At 42.9% G+C, this 14,759-nt stretch overlaps 1 protein-coding gene across 1 annotated transcript in view; it reads right to left on the minus strand.

The window, feature by feature from the left end:
• Positions 1-3,120: 3,120 nt before the first annotated feature.
• The window catches only part of CELSR1 (cadherin EGF LAG seven-pass G-type receptor 1), a 273,393-nt gene continuing 261,754 nt past the window's right edge, over positions 3,121-14,759 (minus strand). The window contains exons 29-35 of the mRNA XM_026648694.1: positions 14,256-14,381; positions 11,906-12,042; positions 11,423-11,526; positions 10,344-10,511; positions 8,403-8,645; positions 7,647-7,911; positions 3,121-5,415 (exon numbers count right to left, since the gene is read on the minus strand). Of these exons, the coding sequence (XP_026504479.1) occupies positions 5,391-5,415; positions 7,647-7,911; positions 8,403-8,645; positions 10,344-10,511; positions 11,423-11,526; positions 11,906-12,042; positions 14,256-14,381 (1,068 nt within the window). The 3' untranslated portion in view covers positions 3,121-5,390. The remainder of the gene's footprint in view (positions 5,416-7,646; positions 7,912-8,402; positions 8,646-10,343; positions 10,512-11,422; positions 11,527-11,905; positions 12,043-14,255; positions 14,382-14,759) is intronic.

The raw sequence follows: 14,759 nt of genomic DNA on the forward strand, positions 1-14,759 counted from the left end.
AGTCAAGGGTGGCTTGAAGCACTGTTCTAGTGATGAGGTGACCCTCTGTAATGATGGCTTTGTACTGCTCTCTTTTGTCTTCAGGAATAAAGTTTGTAAATTCGGAAAGGCTGGCGTAGTTATTGTGATCGTATTTTGCCAGTAGGGCCTCATAATTGGCAATTCTCAATTGTAACGTCACAGCCGAGTATGCTTTGCGACTGAACAGATCAAGTCATTTCCAGTCTTTATCGTATTCCTATAGTGTGGTTGCTTGCCCCTTTCATTTACTGCATCGATAACCAGCGAATTTGGCGTTGGATGTGAGAAGAGAAATTCAGTGCCTTTGGCTGGTACGTAATATTTCTTATCAGATCTTTTACAGGTAGGTGGAATCATTGCTGGGGTTTGCCAGAGTAATTTGACAGGGAGGGCGATTTTGGATGAAGTGGACATATGTAGTATATAGTATGTCCACTAACTTATGGTGTGATTCCTGGATCTCTTCCAGAGAGATCTCAAGAGAAGTTGCCACTCTCTTGTAGAGATCTTGAAGCTGCCTGAAATCCTCCCTTGTGGTGGGAGGTGGAGGCATAATTGTGTCACACGGGGGGAGAGAGGAAAAATGAGTGTCAGCTATGTCATCTGGGTCTGAAAATTCCTCCTGTTCTTCAGCCCCCTGTTTGGGACATTAGGGGGTGTGTGGAAGGGCAGCACAGGTGGTTGGTGTGCGCCAGTTGCGGGCAGAGTGTTGGGTATTCCCTGTTGTTGCTGTTGTGAGTTTGGTGCCCACGGTTGCCAGAATGGCCATTGTAGTTGGAATGGCATAGGAGGCATCCAAGGCTGGCCGAACAAGGGTTGGTTTGCAAAGTTTGCAGAGAAGCCCGTGGCTGGTGGTGCCTGTGTGGCAGGACTAATTACAGGAGAGGAATGTTGAGGTGAGCCTATCACGTCCTTTTCTCCCTCATCCTCCCCACTATAGCAGTGTGTTTGACTGTGGAGAGCTGGGCTGGGAAAGAGCCCTGTGTATCAAAGCGCCATCGGCACTGAGGAGGGGGGACTGAGGTACCAACGAGACAGATAAGTCTCTGTGGTGCAGGACTTGCCAGAATGAGGCCAGGGTCAGTACTGGTGTGATAGGGGAACACGGGACTGTATGCTGCATTGTATTCACAGGTGTCTGGCTAAAATTCATAGTGCCAACAGTAGGTGGCAGCATGAGCGCTGAAATGCTCGGTACTGAGGGTTTACTGGCTGTTGTACGTGCCAAGACGTGGGGTTTAACTTTCCCCTTAGCGCTTGTGGAAGAGCTCGAGTGTTTAGGAGCTCTCTGCTTTTTGGCATCGTCGGTACCGGAGGGCCCCGGTGTGTCGTCCGCGGATATAGCCGATGCTGCCGGTACCGGGAGTGCTTGGTTGCTGTCAGAGCTCCTTTTCTTAGATGTCTCCGAGGTTGGGCATGTGGTCTCCCGTCTCTTTGCTGCCTTCTTGGCAGTTTGGTTGGGCCCCTTTGCCCTTGAAGAGGGGCCTTTGTTCAACGTGGCTGGAGGCGATTTCTGGCCAGGAGGGGTTCGTAGCTCCGGCTCAGATGCTGGGCGAAGAGATTTCTCCATGAGGGAAGCTTCAGCTGTAAATCTCTTGCCTTTCTTGTGTGTGCTTTGAGGTTGTGGCAGTGCAGGCAGTTTTGTTGTATGAGTCCCTCACTGAGACACCGTTCACACTGTGAGTGGCCATCTGAGAGGGGTACTGACAGCCGGCAGGTAGCACAGCGTTTAAACCCTGAAGGGGCAGGCATGCCCCAGAAGGAGCGTAATCTCTCAGTTGTATGGAGAGAGTTACTGCTGTAGAGCTGCTGCAGTCACTGGGTAAATGAAAGGGGCCCATAGGGTCCTATGAGGAAAATACATTTTTTTTTGAGAGAGAGGGAAAGAGAAAAGGGAGATAGTATTTCAATGAGGACTACTAACTACAGGTAAAAAGGGAACAGAAGAGGGACTTAATAGTAACTGTGAGGTGCTGCTGAATGCTCTGACTCCAGCCAAAGGCGATAGAGAAGGAAGTGGGCGGGGGGGGGGGGGGGTTGGCTGCACAGCATCAGTTAACCGCCTGAGGCAGCGCGAGACGGGGTCTGCGCATGTGCGGTCCAACCAGGCACTGCTACCTTAAGTCTCCAGCTACGAGCACAGAGGCGCATCAACACCTAAAGCGGAGCACCCACAGGGAAAGCACTCGAAGAAGAACCAGACCTTTCCTTTTGCCTTTGGCTTTCTCAGCCTACCTCTCTCCCCGAAGCCTGCGGGGGCACCAGCCACGACGCCTCATGATGGGAAGCAGTATCAAAGGGAAAAACTCCCCAGAAGTCAAACACAGCCCTGGGACGCAGCTGGGCATTAGCCGGACATTAGCCGGACATCTCATGGAGCCCAATAACCAGAGATTTGAAATGAGAGTATGGAATTTCCCTCAGTAAAGCAGCAGGGAGAACTGGAATGTTCTAAAAGGAAGAACCACAGCAGATAACTAAATGGTGGAGTCAATCTAGAGGTTGTAACTGAACCAAATGGTAAGATGCTTGTACATGGTCAAATTAGATTGGTGCAATCTGTGGCCCTGATTCAGCAAGCTCATCTGCATGGACAGAGCCCTGTGCTTGTGCAGAGCCCCATTAACTTAATCATAGTAAGGAATGGATTAATAAATTTCAGCATTAGAAATGCATCAGGTTTCAGGAAAGGACATCTTGGGAGAATACGACATGTAGCATCCAGCTCACAGATATGCCCACTGGCATATTCAAAATGAGGCTGGATGCTACAGGATGATGTACAAGCTAATTTAATAGGTATTTCCTCTCTCTAATTTCTATGCTCAGCAACCTTCCTCAGAAGCATAACCACAGATTTTAAATCTCGCAAGCAGTGCTACTTTGGTGCTAACCATTCTTAGAGTTTTTCAACCTTTCTGTTTCACAGGAGAGTGATTGTTATCCGTACAAACATTACTTCTGTCTGCATTTTCAAACAACTCCTTTACAAACGATAGGAAATGCTATTCACAAGTTGTCCATTTCTACTTCAGTACTCCATGAAAAATAAACAGCCAGAGCAGGAATACAAATTAAAAATCTTAATTTATTCTCCTTTCATCTGTGCTGCAATTCCAGTGTTCTGCACATTAATAAATATACATTTTGTTAAAAAACCTCCAGTGTCTAACCTGCCATAAAGTTTTAACAAGTCATAAAAATAGGTTTTAATTTTTCTGTCATTAATACAACTGACACATTTACTGAAACAGTTCTGATTGAAATAAAAACTAACTACATCTCACTGGGGCAAAATATACATACACAGATGCAAAATGATTAACACAGGTTGTACATGGTATCTGAGCACACAGTCAAGTGTGACAGACACTTAAACATAAAAAACTTTTTTCAATCAGAAAATTTCACGCAGTATGTTGCATAATTTTTTAAAGAGACAGTATCCTTTCCCCTTTCCAAAGGCCTCAAGTAGATTTAAAAATGCATAAGGATATAATAAAACCAATATTACTACAGTATATGCTTTTTTTTGTTAATTTCCTGCATTTTATCCAGCCTGACATATTGTTTCTGTTTATTCTCCCTCACATGCACATTCATACAAAGGAACAGCTAATAACTTCTCAAAATGGTCACTATGAAAAATTACTATAGTGTGAAATACATAACACTAAGAAAAGGTAGATAACAAATGTATCATTTTCACAAATGGAATTTTAAGGACTCATTTTGAGTCATATATTCAAGCCAAAAGGAACTGCTAACAGAAACATTTCCCTACATACTTATTGTGGACAACTATTTTTCACATCTCTCTTTTTTTTTTTTTAAACACTGTAAAAAGATGAGGTTGGCAGACACTACACGCTTCTTACACTTGTGAAAATATGTTTAGTATAGATGAAACATGAAATTGTTTAATACTTGTGTTTGTATTGCAAAACAACAAGATAGACAGGAATTTCCCAAACAGTTAAGAAATGAAACACAGATATCCTTCAAGACTCATGTTTCTGCTCCAATTGGCAAAATGCTGACTCAGAGTAAAAAATAAAAAGTAAAACAAAACAGTAAGCCTCACACAGTATTTGTGCAATGGTGGAACTGCACAAATGTGTCCTCAGAACAAGACCCTGGTTTGTTGCTTAGTAGGGAAAATGTGATGAAAAGCTAAGTCAAAAGGTGACTAGCATGTAAATTACACAAGCTTTATTTTAAATAGGGAAATATTGTAAACCAGAATTGATTTCTCTCCAAAAACTGTTTTGAAATCTTTGACTAGCTGAAGATACAATATCTTTTAGCTGGGAAATTCGATTTCTGTTCTTTTTAATGTAAACACCAATTAAAAAAATATGGGAGAAGAGGCCAAAACACCTTAAAAACAAATGAACATTTTTGTTGGTTTTAGTAGAGGTTATCAAAAATACACACTGCATCCTTAAAATATTCCAGAATCTGGAAACAGAAACCTATAAATTATATTTATAAATTTAGATTCAACCTTTTCACTGTAGTATTTTAAAAACTGCACTGCATTTTAGGGTGGCTTTGATGCAAACATCAGTTACATTATCAAATGCCAAATTCAAGTACAACTGTGCAATTTTTAATATAAAAAATAATCAAGAGCTCTTCCCATTGATTTCCTAGCATCAAATGAAGAATATCAGTATAAATGTAAAATATACAAAGGAACTTTTCCTTCTTTAGAGTCACCATACAAAATATATAAAATTATCTACAATTTTTTAATATTTATATATTTATATATAAAGGACATCTTTTTAAGACACTGTGTCCATCAAAGGCTGGTAAAGATGCTGGCATAGATACGGAAGGGCACTTGGTGTGATATTCTTCTCTCTAGAGTTCACGATGCTGAATGGTTCACACTGTAACAGAACAAGACCTCAGCAAGAGGCATCTTCTAGTGCTTTTCTTAAGGCTGATAATTTGACTTATTGTAGGTCCACTGTAGTAAACACAATTTGTTCTCCTTGTGTAAGTCATCAGTATGGGCTGTGCACATGAGCAGTTCCTGTAGCGTTGCTGTGACTCTGTCAACACTTCTTATAATCATTCATCCATCGTAATGAGTCCCTGTTATGTCTCCAGGCATTTTGGCACAGTTACATATTCACACAGCCATTGAATGTACCACGATGTAGCCTTATCATGCATGTCTTGGGTACTATGTTTCATGTATGAGCAGTCAGAAGTCTGCCATAATGTGTAACAGCAGAGGAAGCAGTACCATCCTCATCCTCGATATGGAGCATCTCCTGTGAAATCCGAGGTACCAAGGAAGTGACATCACAGCAAGTAGTCCCCGGGTGGAAAAGTCATCACTGTTTCCTGATGATTCAAATTGAAGTTTCATTACTGCCTCTGTTCATGAGAAGAAGTAACCATGCAGGCTTAGGGTTAAATAGAGACAGGCAAACAATTCCAAGTGAAACTACCTATTCCATTTTAGTAAATTACCATGCTTCACCAATGAAGTGCTTGCAGGGCAGAGGTCGTTCTTGTTACAAAGGATAAAATAAGGCAGAAGAAAGTTATTTACAGGAGATGCAGATAGAAATGCATGATGAGAGGAAGGCCTGTACAGTGCATGTAATTGGTTAATGTCTAGAAGGAGGCGTGCATTTCATAAAGTACTGAAATCCTACATGGTGTTAGAAACTTTGCATTTCAAACAGACTCATGCCATAACTTATACATAAATGGTACAAAGATGTAACAGTATGTATATTTTCTTTAGCATTGTAGGCTGGCCAGCTATTCCCTATGAGTGAATACTACTACTGATAGCAGCAACTAGCTACTATTAGTGAATAATACTTAGGCTTGTTGGCTAATTGGGGAACATTACAATAGCCAACTTCCAAAGATCAGAGGGTAGCTTTTCAGATGGAGCTTAGAGAAGTCTGTGTACCAGCTTAGAGTATGCGTACTGGAGCTGGTCACGATGTCATGGTTAAGGCTGTGTTAGAGATTTCCTTATGAAAATAATTAGGATATTTATTATTATTGCGGTACTTAAAAGAAAACTGAACACGTAAAGTAAAGTTTGGGTATAGAAGGAATGTATCGGTATGTCATTTTCATAATCTGAACTTCGGACATGTTACTAGACATGATTACTAATGAAACAATCATTCCATGAATACCTGTTTTAGGAAAGTCTGAGCTGTGCCTGGGATTAAAATCTAGCTTTAGTTCATAATGGCAAATATATGCACCAATTTCAGCCTAACAGATTTACTTCTGTTAACCACATCTATGATATTTTTAAGGACTGTATTATTATATGTCACTTTTCTCCCCAGCTCCGTGGACTTCCCCCAGCACTGTTCCCCCGCCCCAGCCATGCCAAGCTCCTCATGCCTTTGACCCAAACTATCCACTCCTTTCCCTCACACTGCTCCCAGCCCTCCTGAGACCCAGTTCCTTGGGGCTCCTGCACCCTGACACTGCTCCTCAACTTTCTTCCACTGCTCCCACTGCTCTCAGCCTTTCTGGCACCCTGATACTTAGAACCCCCCCCCACTCCCACTACCCAAGATCTCCTCACTCTCAACTCCCCAGAGCACCCACTCTTTGGCATCTTCCCCCTGTGCCAGTGGCCACAGACCTTCCTAGGTCTCCAGAGCTCCTACCCCCTTCCTCACACTGCATGCAGCCCTCCACGCTCCCAGCACTCCCATTTCCCTCCCTCCCACTGGGACCATCCCTCCTTATCTTCCTGGAGTTCCTGTCCTACTCTGCCTCCTGGTACCCCCAACTCCCTGGGGCTCCTGCCGCCGGCTTTCTACCCTGTCTGCACTAGACTCCCCATAGCCTTGGTCTTCAACACTGGCCCTCTCTGCTCCCTAGAGCATCTGCTCAGCATGCACCTTCTCCACTCTCTCACTGCTCCTAGCCATTCCTGACTCCCAGTCCTGTCCTGGGTGACCAAAGCATCTGCTCCACAGCATCTCACGTCCCTTCTCATGCCTCCACATTTCCCATTCCCCTCACTCAAGAGACCCTGCTCAGTGGAATCTCCCTTTCTCCACTACCTCACCAGACCTCCCACCCTGCTTAACCCTCCCTTTCCTTCCCCCCACTACAACTGGCCCTCCCAGCCCTCCGGTCCCCCACAGCTCCACAACACCACCTCTTCCTCCCCCACCAATGCCCCAGTCCTCTGACCGCTTCCTCTCTGCCACCAGTCCTCCAAGCTCACTGACTGCCTGCAGCCCCAGCCCCTGACCCCTTCCTGCCACCCCCTCTGCCCTAGCCATCCTGGCCTTTTTAATCTGAGGCTGCTTGAGAGGTGTTTTTTCATGTCTGTGGTTGAGGGCAAAGAGAAGGTTGCTTTAGTCTAGAGTATGTGTTCAGTTATAATATGTTCTGTCTATTTAGTGAGAAGCCAAGAAGCCTTTGGGCATGGGGCACTGTATAAATAGGAAGTTATCACAGTCATTATCCCAAGTCTTTAATCCAGTAGCCTAGAAAATCTAAAAAATGAGACGGTGCAGCCTCGTGTGGAAGTGAACTCGAGGTAGGGAAGAGAAAGGAGCAGAAGTCAGAAGCCAGTGATTGTGGGAAGACAGTCTCAAACTGGCACTTACTCAGAATCTGAGGTCTCAGCATTCACTGTTCCCACATGAACATTCATGGCCATTCCATTGAGCTGATCTCGAGACTGTTCCCTCCGTGGATTTTTTATTGTCACCCCAGTGTCAGAGGGTGAACGAACCCCATCATTTGTCCCTAAGGAAGCAGTCCTGGATGAGATAGTGGTTTGATTATAATCCGATAACTTTTCCCGTAGTCGATTCTTCATATTCTTATCCATCAGAGGGGGAGGGTAGGTGACTTTATTTTTCAAGATGCCTGGTATAGAAAGAAAGGAGGATCAGAAGTTTTAATCATGTTGGTAATTTTATTTAATCAAACTGAACAAATGCAAAAGCATCATTTACCCTTTATTAGCAGACTGTTTCAAGTTTGCCACCATTATTCCATGTTAAAATAAAAAGGTTAGACCCATCCAAAAACAGTCCCTACAGCTACTGCCCCTCCACAGACCTCTCTGGTTACACAGACTGAAGCCAATTTGAAGGGTATTATGCCCCTACAGAGCAACCATATTCCACCAAAACATGAATGGTGCTGATGGCCAAGCCTGCCCATGCCTGCCCCTGCCCAAGTTTTGCTGCAGATTGCTAGAGAAGCCATTAGGCTGAAGGGAATGAAGGGGAAACCTGGCAAATTCCCCACTTTCCTAATGTGGCAAAAGAATCCTTCAGCTTGGATCATAGAATCTACAAAACATTTCACTTCGTCTCTCACTTGTTTCTAATGCATTGGGTTGGCTGAGTTACCTTTCCTCTGTTCCGGGGGCTGGTTATTCTGCTGTTGTAGAGGTTTGTTCTCTTTCTGCTGCCCTTCATTCTCAGTTTCTCGAGGTGCTTCATTGCTGTGGTTCACTTGATTTTCCCTATGAAGCTCTACATTGACCTTTGTCTCCACTTTCAGTTTCTGCTTCCCACCTGGATCCTCCCCATCGCTTGTTGTTATGCACTCTGTGGGCCAATAGGGTTTCACATGATTGGATATAGAATCAACTGCAATGCAAAAAAACACATTGGTTCGAAAACCACCCTTCGACAAAACTTGAGGTTCTTCCCTCTAGTCCTGCTCAACTAGTCCTATTCTCTGCAATAGTTTCAGTGGAACAGTCATTTGCGGCAGACCATTTCTAAAGATTAGCTAGTCCAACCTGCTGCTGGAGGGCTCTATCCTGCCAGTTAAATACAGTCCTAGTTGAGGGCAGTGTGCTGGTACATTGCCCCAGGTGGAGCTCTGGGAGGAATTCTGTTTCCCCAAGGCAAATTTTTTCCTGGAGCTCCCTGTTATAGAGGGGGGAGCAGCAGCAGCATACTCTTCATCCCTTATGTGCCTGAGTAGTTCTACCGGCCGATACACGTGTATGTTGGAGTATGGCCCTGCGTTCTCCTCTCTGCCCTTTGAGATGTCTTGCCCCCTTGGACTTAAATGGAGGGAGCAACCCCTATGCTTGAGGGAGCACAGGAACTGCACTGCTGGCCAGCAGTGCATAGGGGGTGGGAGCACATCCCCTTGCACCCTCCTTCATTGTCCAGCAGTGGAGCACAATCTGGTCCTTAAACAGGAATGGCTTTATACTGTTCTTTCCAGAAGATTAACCTTTCCGTGAAGGAATCTTATAATTGTGCATTCCTTTGAAAAGAAAAAGGAGATATCTCATGCAGTATTAGAGCAGTATGTTTCCTAGGAACCCAGAAGTTGCCCTGTATGCCTGAGGCTAATAAAAGCAAACGCTGGGATAACACGCTAAATGGAAAATTCACATTGCTGCACAAATGCTGTGATGGAAGCACCTACCATTGTCAAGGTATAATTATAAAGAGCTGAATTTAAAGCCATCATCAACAATTCAGCCATAAGCCTAGTTGCTACAGTAATGAATGGATTTGTAGAAAACACTCTCTAACCCAAAACTTGCTCCAAGGCTGGGTTGAGTTTCAATCACATCAGTTTACATTTGTGGGAAAACTAGCAATTTTGGTTGAAGTTTACTTTGTGTTTGTTTGAATGTAAAAATCAAAAGGGAACTGCAAACCTGTATAGGATGAAACAAGAGAAAGTGTGAATGAACACCAGAGAGCCAAAACCCACTGAGTTTTGTCTGACCGTACCAGTCTCTCTCAGCATCAGAACGAAACCTGTATCTTCAAAGAGTCACGGAGGGACACGGTGCACAGAATGTCCATGTGACTGATACCAAGTGTTACTTTCAAACCTTTCAGTTCCATGCCCTCCTCTGACCCCAGGAAATCTCCATTATTCTATTGTACGGGGGAAAAGTTGCAGGTATTCCTTTTTTCCCCCAAACTGCCATGCTCTTTTATTGCCTCCTCTTCCTGTCCCCCCTCTGCTGATATTTAGATAGCTGTGTAGTGCCATTTCCAACCACATTTGTGGAGAGAAACAGCCCTGCAGGGGTCCCTCTGCAATGCTAACAGCCATGTTGCATTGGTACGCTAAGTAGCTGGTGCACACTTGCTCAAGTGTCCTTTGTTCTTGCATTCATTCACCACAGGGGACAAATCCTCTCAGCTTGGGGAAACAAGGATCTCTTGGATATCACCAACAATAAGAAAACAGGGATTCAAAGCAGCTGTAGCTGTACACTATCCTGGTCAATTCCATGCATCCACTACTCAATTCATTTTATAATACGGGAAATAAATCTATTCCTTCAGCGTGAGCAGCTGCTTTACCTTTAGGAGTGCTGTGGATTGGGCCACGCTCATTGTTTTTGGAAGTGGTTGTGTTCCATTTTTTCTCCGTTTCAATCCCATCTTCCTCACTCTCTGATGAATGGGAGGAAGCGTAAGAGCTGCTATGTTCATCAAGAGACAACTCACTGTCAGAATCAGAATCGTGATCTGTCGAGGTGGAGGAGGCAAAAAACACAGGGATTAGAACCTGAAAGGCAGTCGTGCAAATCTACATGCCAAATGAATGGAGTGAAAGAAAACCACTGTAGGCTCCCAGTGATGGGCACTTTAGAATGCTTATGCCTACACAGCCCAGCCAGCCACATGAGAATAGATTATTAGTGTAGCAGTCTTTATCTGAGGAAATCAAGTGAAACAAAATTGCACAGTACAGCTAACTGGATAGGATACTTTAATGTTTTATATGGTTTAGTCTCCACTATTGTGGCTCCTGTAACTGTTGCTAAAGTTTAAATGTGTTTAAATGTGTGAGAAGAAGAGAGAGACTGAAGTTCATTAGTTGGCTAATTGCTATGTATACACAGTGGCTGGAGAGCACAATTCTCTCTGCTATTCAATGTGCAAAATAGTCATCTGGTGCCATCTTGGTCAAAGCAACACATACACCCTCCAACATAAAGCACCAAGAAGACCTAGGAACAGAAAACTGAAAAGCTGTAAAAGGAAGACACTTCCTCGAGCTTTCAACCAGGAAGAAATTTCCATCTGAAAAGCAAGGAAGAAAAGCTGTGCATAACTTTGTGAGAAAGGAAAGAGAATCCAGAAACAATCACACAATTCGTGGCAACCTACCATCAAATCAGAAATAGATCCTAATACAAAATAGACACATGATATTTCTACTATGAAACCTTGTCCTAGATAAAGATACTCAATAACTATGGCAACACCTTTATATCTTGTTATGCCAGTACAGCTATTTAAACTGAGAGTGAAACAGAGTAAGATGGAGAGGTTACTACTTTAATTATAGGATCTTTTTGAAGAAAGTATCTTTATTAAGCTAAGAAGGAAGAAATGCACACATGGTTCTAAGCAATTCTCCAAAAAGCTCTTACCATTGGATTTTGATGGATTCCTATGAAAAATGGAGGAATCTCCTTCTGTCTGACCTGCCCTTGCTTGGCTTGAGGACCCACTGAGCTTCTGAGCAGCCTCATCCCTAAAATATGGGGGAGTAACATTTTTGGTCAACATGCTATTCTTAGTGACAAGACAGAAATACAGAGACCGCTCTAAATCTCCATTATGCACTGTCAAATGTAACATTTTAATAGGCAAGCTGTACAGGACTAATAGCAAAAATACTTATAGTATTTCATTTTAATTATAGTTTGAACTGCCCACTAAAGTTGCATGCAAATGAGAAATACATAAAGGAAGATGCAAAGATAACAACTGCATAAAGAGAATTGCTAAGACACAGGACAAGTAGCATTTGAACCAAAACATTAGTTGGTTTTTGTTAGTTTTTTTTCTCACAAAAGCAATGAGAAGGGAAAAATAAAGGCCTGAAAGCCATGCACCCACCACCCGATTACCTGAGAATGTAAGCAAGGTAGCTATTGTGGCTCTTGGCTGACCTGATGGTGCTCTCTAGGGAGACTGTGGATTCACCAATATTTGTGCGGTACATATTTGGCTCCTCTATATATGTGTTGTTACAGTTCAGAGATCGCTGAGGAAAAAAATAGTAGTAGTGAATGATAACAAATAAACAAACATCTCTCCTTCAGCTGCCCGCAGAATGGCTACACAGCAGAAGAACATTTAAGTACATGAACCCCAAGATTTCACATTTTGAGTTGGAACTGCTTCCCCCCATTGCAATCAATGTCTCTCAGCTCCCAAGCATCACAGTTTGAGTGGCCTGAACACAGGACTGGGAATGAGAAACTCCAGAGTTATAATCCCAGCCCTGACACAGGCTTCTTCCCTGGCCACAGACAAGTCACACAGCCCCTGATTTTCAGAAGTGCACCACAAACTCAGCTCCCATTGACATTCTTTTCTATTTTTATAGGTTCTTCTACACGCTCATTACCGCAGTATTGAGCACCTTCCAGCAGTGCATTAAGCAACGTGACTAACATCTGTCGTGTGTTATTCAATCTCTTTCTCATCCTCTCCCCAGCAGGAGAATTCTGCGTGCAGTGGATTGGTTTGGTTTAGTAGGCAGGTTGGTTATTTATGTATATGCTGCTTGGTGTTTATTAGAGAAGGCAGATTTAAGAAGTGCACCTGCCTTTTGAAGGGGAAGGTGGTGAGGTCTGTGATAATCCTTAGCGTATGTGGGAGTTTGTTTCAGTCTCAGACCAGCCCCTGAGAAAGCTCAGTTATCAGTCCAGACAAGCTTTACCCTGACTATAGAGTTTTCTTGTGCCTGAGGAACAGAGTAGTTGACCCCGGTCCTTATCCTGGAGATTCAGGTGATCATCTAAATATTGTGGGCCCAAGCCAATGAGCACGTTGGTGATACGGACCATGAGCTTAAACTTTACTTGATATTCGATGGGAAGCCAGTGTAGGAAGCAGAGGACATGTATGGTGTATTCGCAGTAGCCTGTGTTGCACTGCAATGTTCTATCCTTGTTGGAATTTCCTAGATGCTGAAGCTTTCTGCCCAGGTATAACACATTACTTTAGTCCAGCCAAGAGGTGATGAAGGCATGAATAAATGAGGCCACGTCTTCATCTGCCAAGATGGTAAGTCTCCTAGCCAACTGGAGATGGTAGAAAGCATTACTAGCGGGTGCTTCTATGGGAGAACTTAATGTCAGCATGGAATCCAAGAATATCCCCAAACTATGAACTGAATTGACCAATTGTGGGTGTGTACTTTCAATCAAAGGAGCCCATACTGTGGCTGCAAACTACTCAAGAGTGCTTTCTTCTGCCCATCAGCATCACCTCTGTGTTGCTGCGGTCCTGTTTAAACCTGCTGTTCTTTATCTATGAGCTGATCTCGTCCAAGCACTGGCCATCTTGGTGGTAGGGTATGATCATAGGTAGTGAAGGATAACCAGAGTTGAGTGTTATCTGTATATTGAGTCCATGCCATCTCACTAGTTCACCTAATGGCTGCATGTAAATGTTGAGTAGGACAGGAGAGAGAAGTGATTCTTGTTGGGACTCCACATGAAAGGGGGTCTAGTGGCAGAGGTAAAGTTTTCCATTAACCCTCTTTGGGGGCAACTGTGACTGCTCAACACTTTTGAGAATCAGGTATTTAATCTCCCTGCCTCAGTTTCTCACCTGTATAATGAAGATAATAAAAGCTGCCTCTCAGGGAACTAAGTAACGGTCTTATAAGTAGGAACATGAAAAGTGCCAAGCAATAATTACCCAGAACAAATCTTTACATATTACCTTATGGGGGAAACTGTAAACAAGAATCTTTTTATGAACAAGGAATTGCTTTTACTTTCTTAAAAATATGTGCAATACAATTTCAGTGGCAGCTAGCTATTCTACTTAACAACTTTCAACTGCCACTTATACAAGTTAACATTATTACAAACTGGGCAGAAAACTGCTGATAAATAATCAGTTTAGAATAAAATGAATAACCACAGTTAACAGACACTACCTTTACTTTCAACTTTGTGAGAATAAAAAAAGAAGTTCTTAGTAAAAAGCCATGCCACTAGCATTTGCACAAAAAGTCTTGTGCAAATAGCTAATAGCTTCATGATGCTCCGTTTTACTTGAAGAAAATAATTTCCTGTCCCCAAAAGTTTTCATTTCTGTTTTAAAATGAAAAGGCTTTTAGTGAATCACTCAAAGCAGGGAGAAAGAATTAATTTTGTTATGGACAAGTTAGTTAAAATTATATGTATGGGTGGCTGACAACTATAAACAAGAAAATGTTTTTCCAAGATGACGTCTTACGGTTAATAATGTAGCTCTTGTTGTAGTAGAGTCATCTGGAAGGGGTTTCTTTCCAGTTAACGTGTTCTTCAAGTGCTTCCTGACTTCTTTATTAAAAATGCAGTGGAAGAAGAAAATGAAGAGCCCCTGGGTTGTTAGACACAGAGAGAAAAATAATCTAAGATAAATGCATGACTTATTACTGTTGGACTGAAAATACAACTGTAAATTAGTGAACAGCCTTTTTCAAACCAGCTCTTAATTCCAGCAAATGGTACATGCTTTTAATGGCAATGACTGACCACCATAGCATTAAACACTTGCTGTCCTTAGTGAATTGATAATGGTCAATCCCTCAGGGATTCATGCTTTGCCACCAGCTTCTTGTATTACCACAAAAAGACTGGGAAAACACAAACACAATTTTCCTTTGAGAGCTGCATGGTGCATCTCAGAGGATGGTTGTTAGCACCCTTGTAGTTTGGGAGGGAAACATTCTATTCAAATGTGCACAAGAGAGTTCAG

Source organism: Terrapene carolina, unplaced genomic scaffold, assembly GCF_002925995.2.
Source record: "Terrapene carolina triunguis isolate 2854851 unplaced genomic scaffold, T_m_triunguis-2.0 Scaffold68, whole genome shotgun sequence".
NCBI lineage: Eukaryota > Metazoa > Chordata > Testudines > Emydidae > Terrapene > Terrapene triunguis.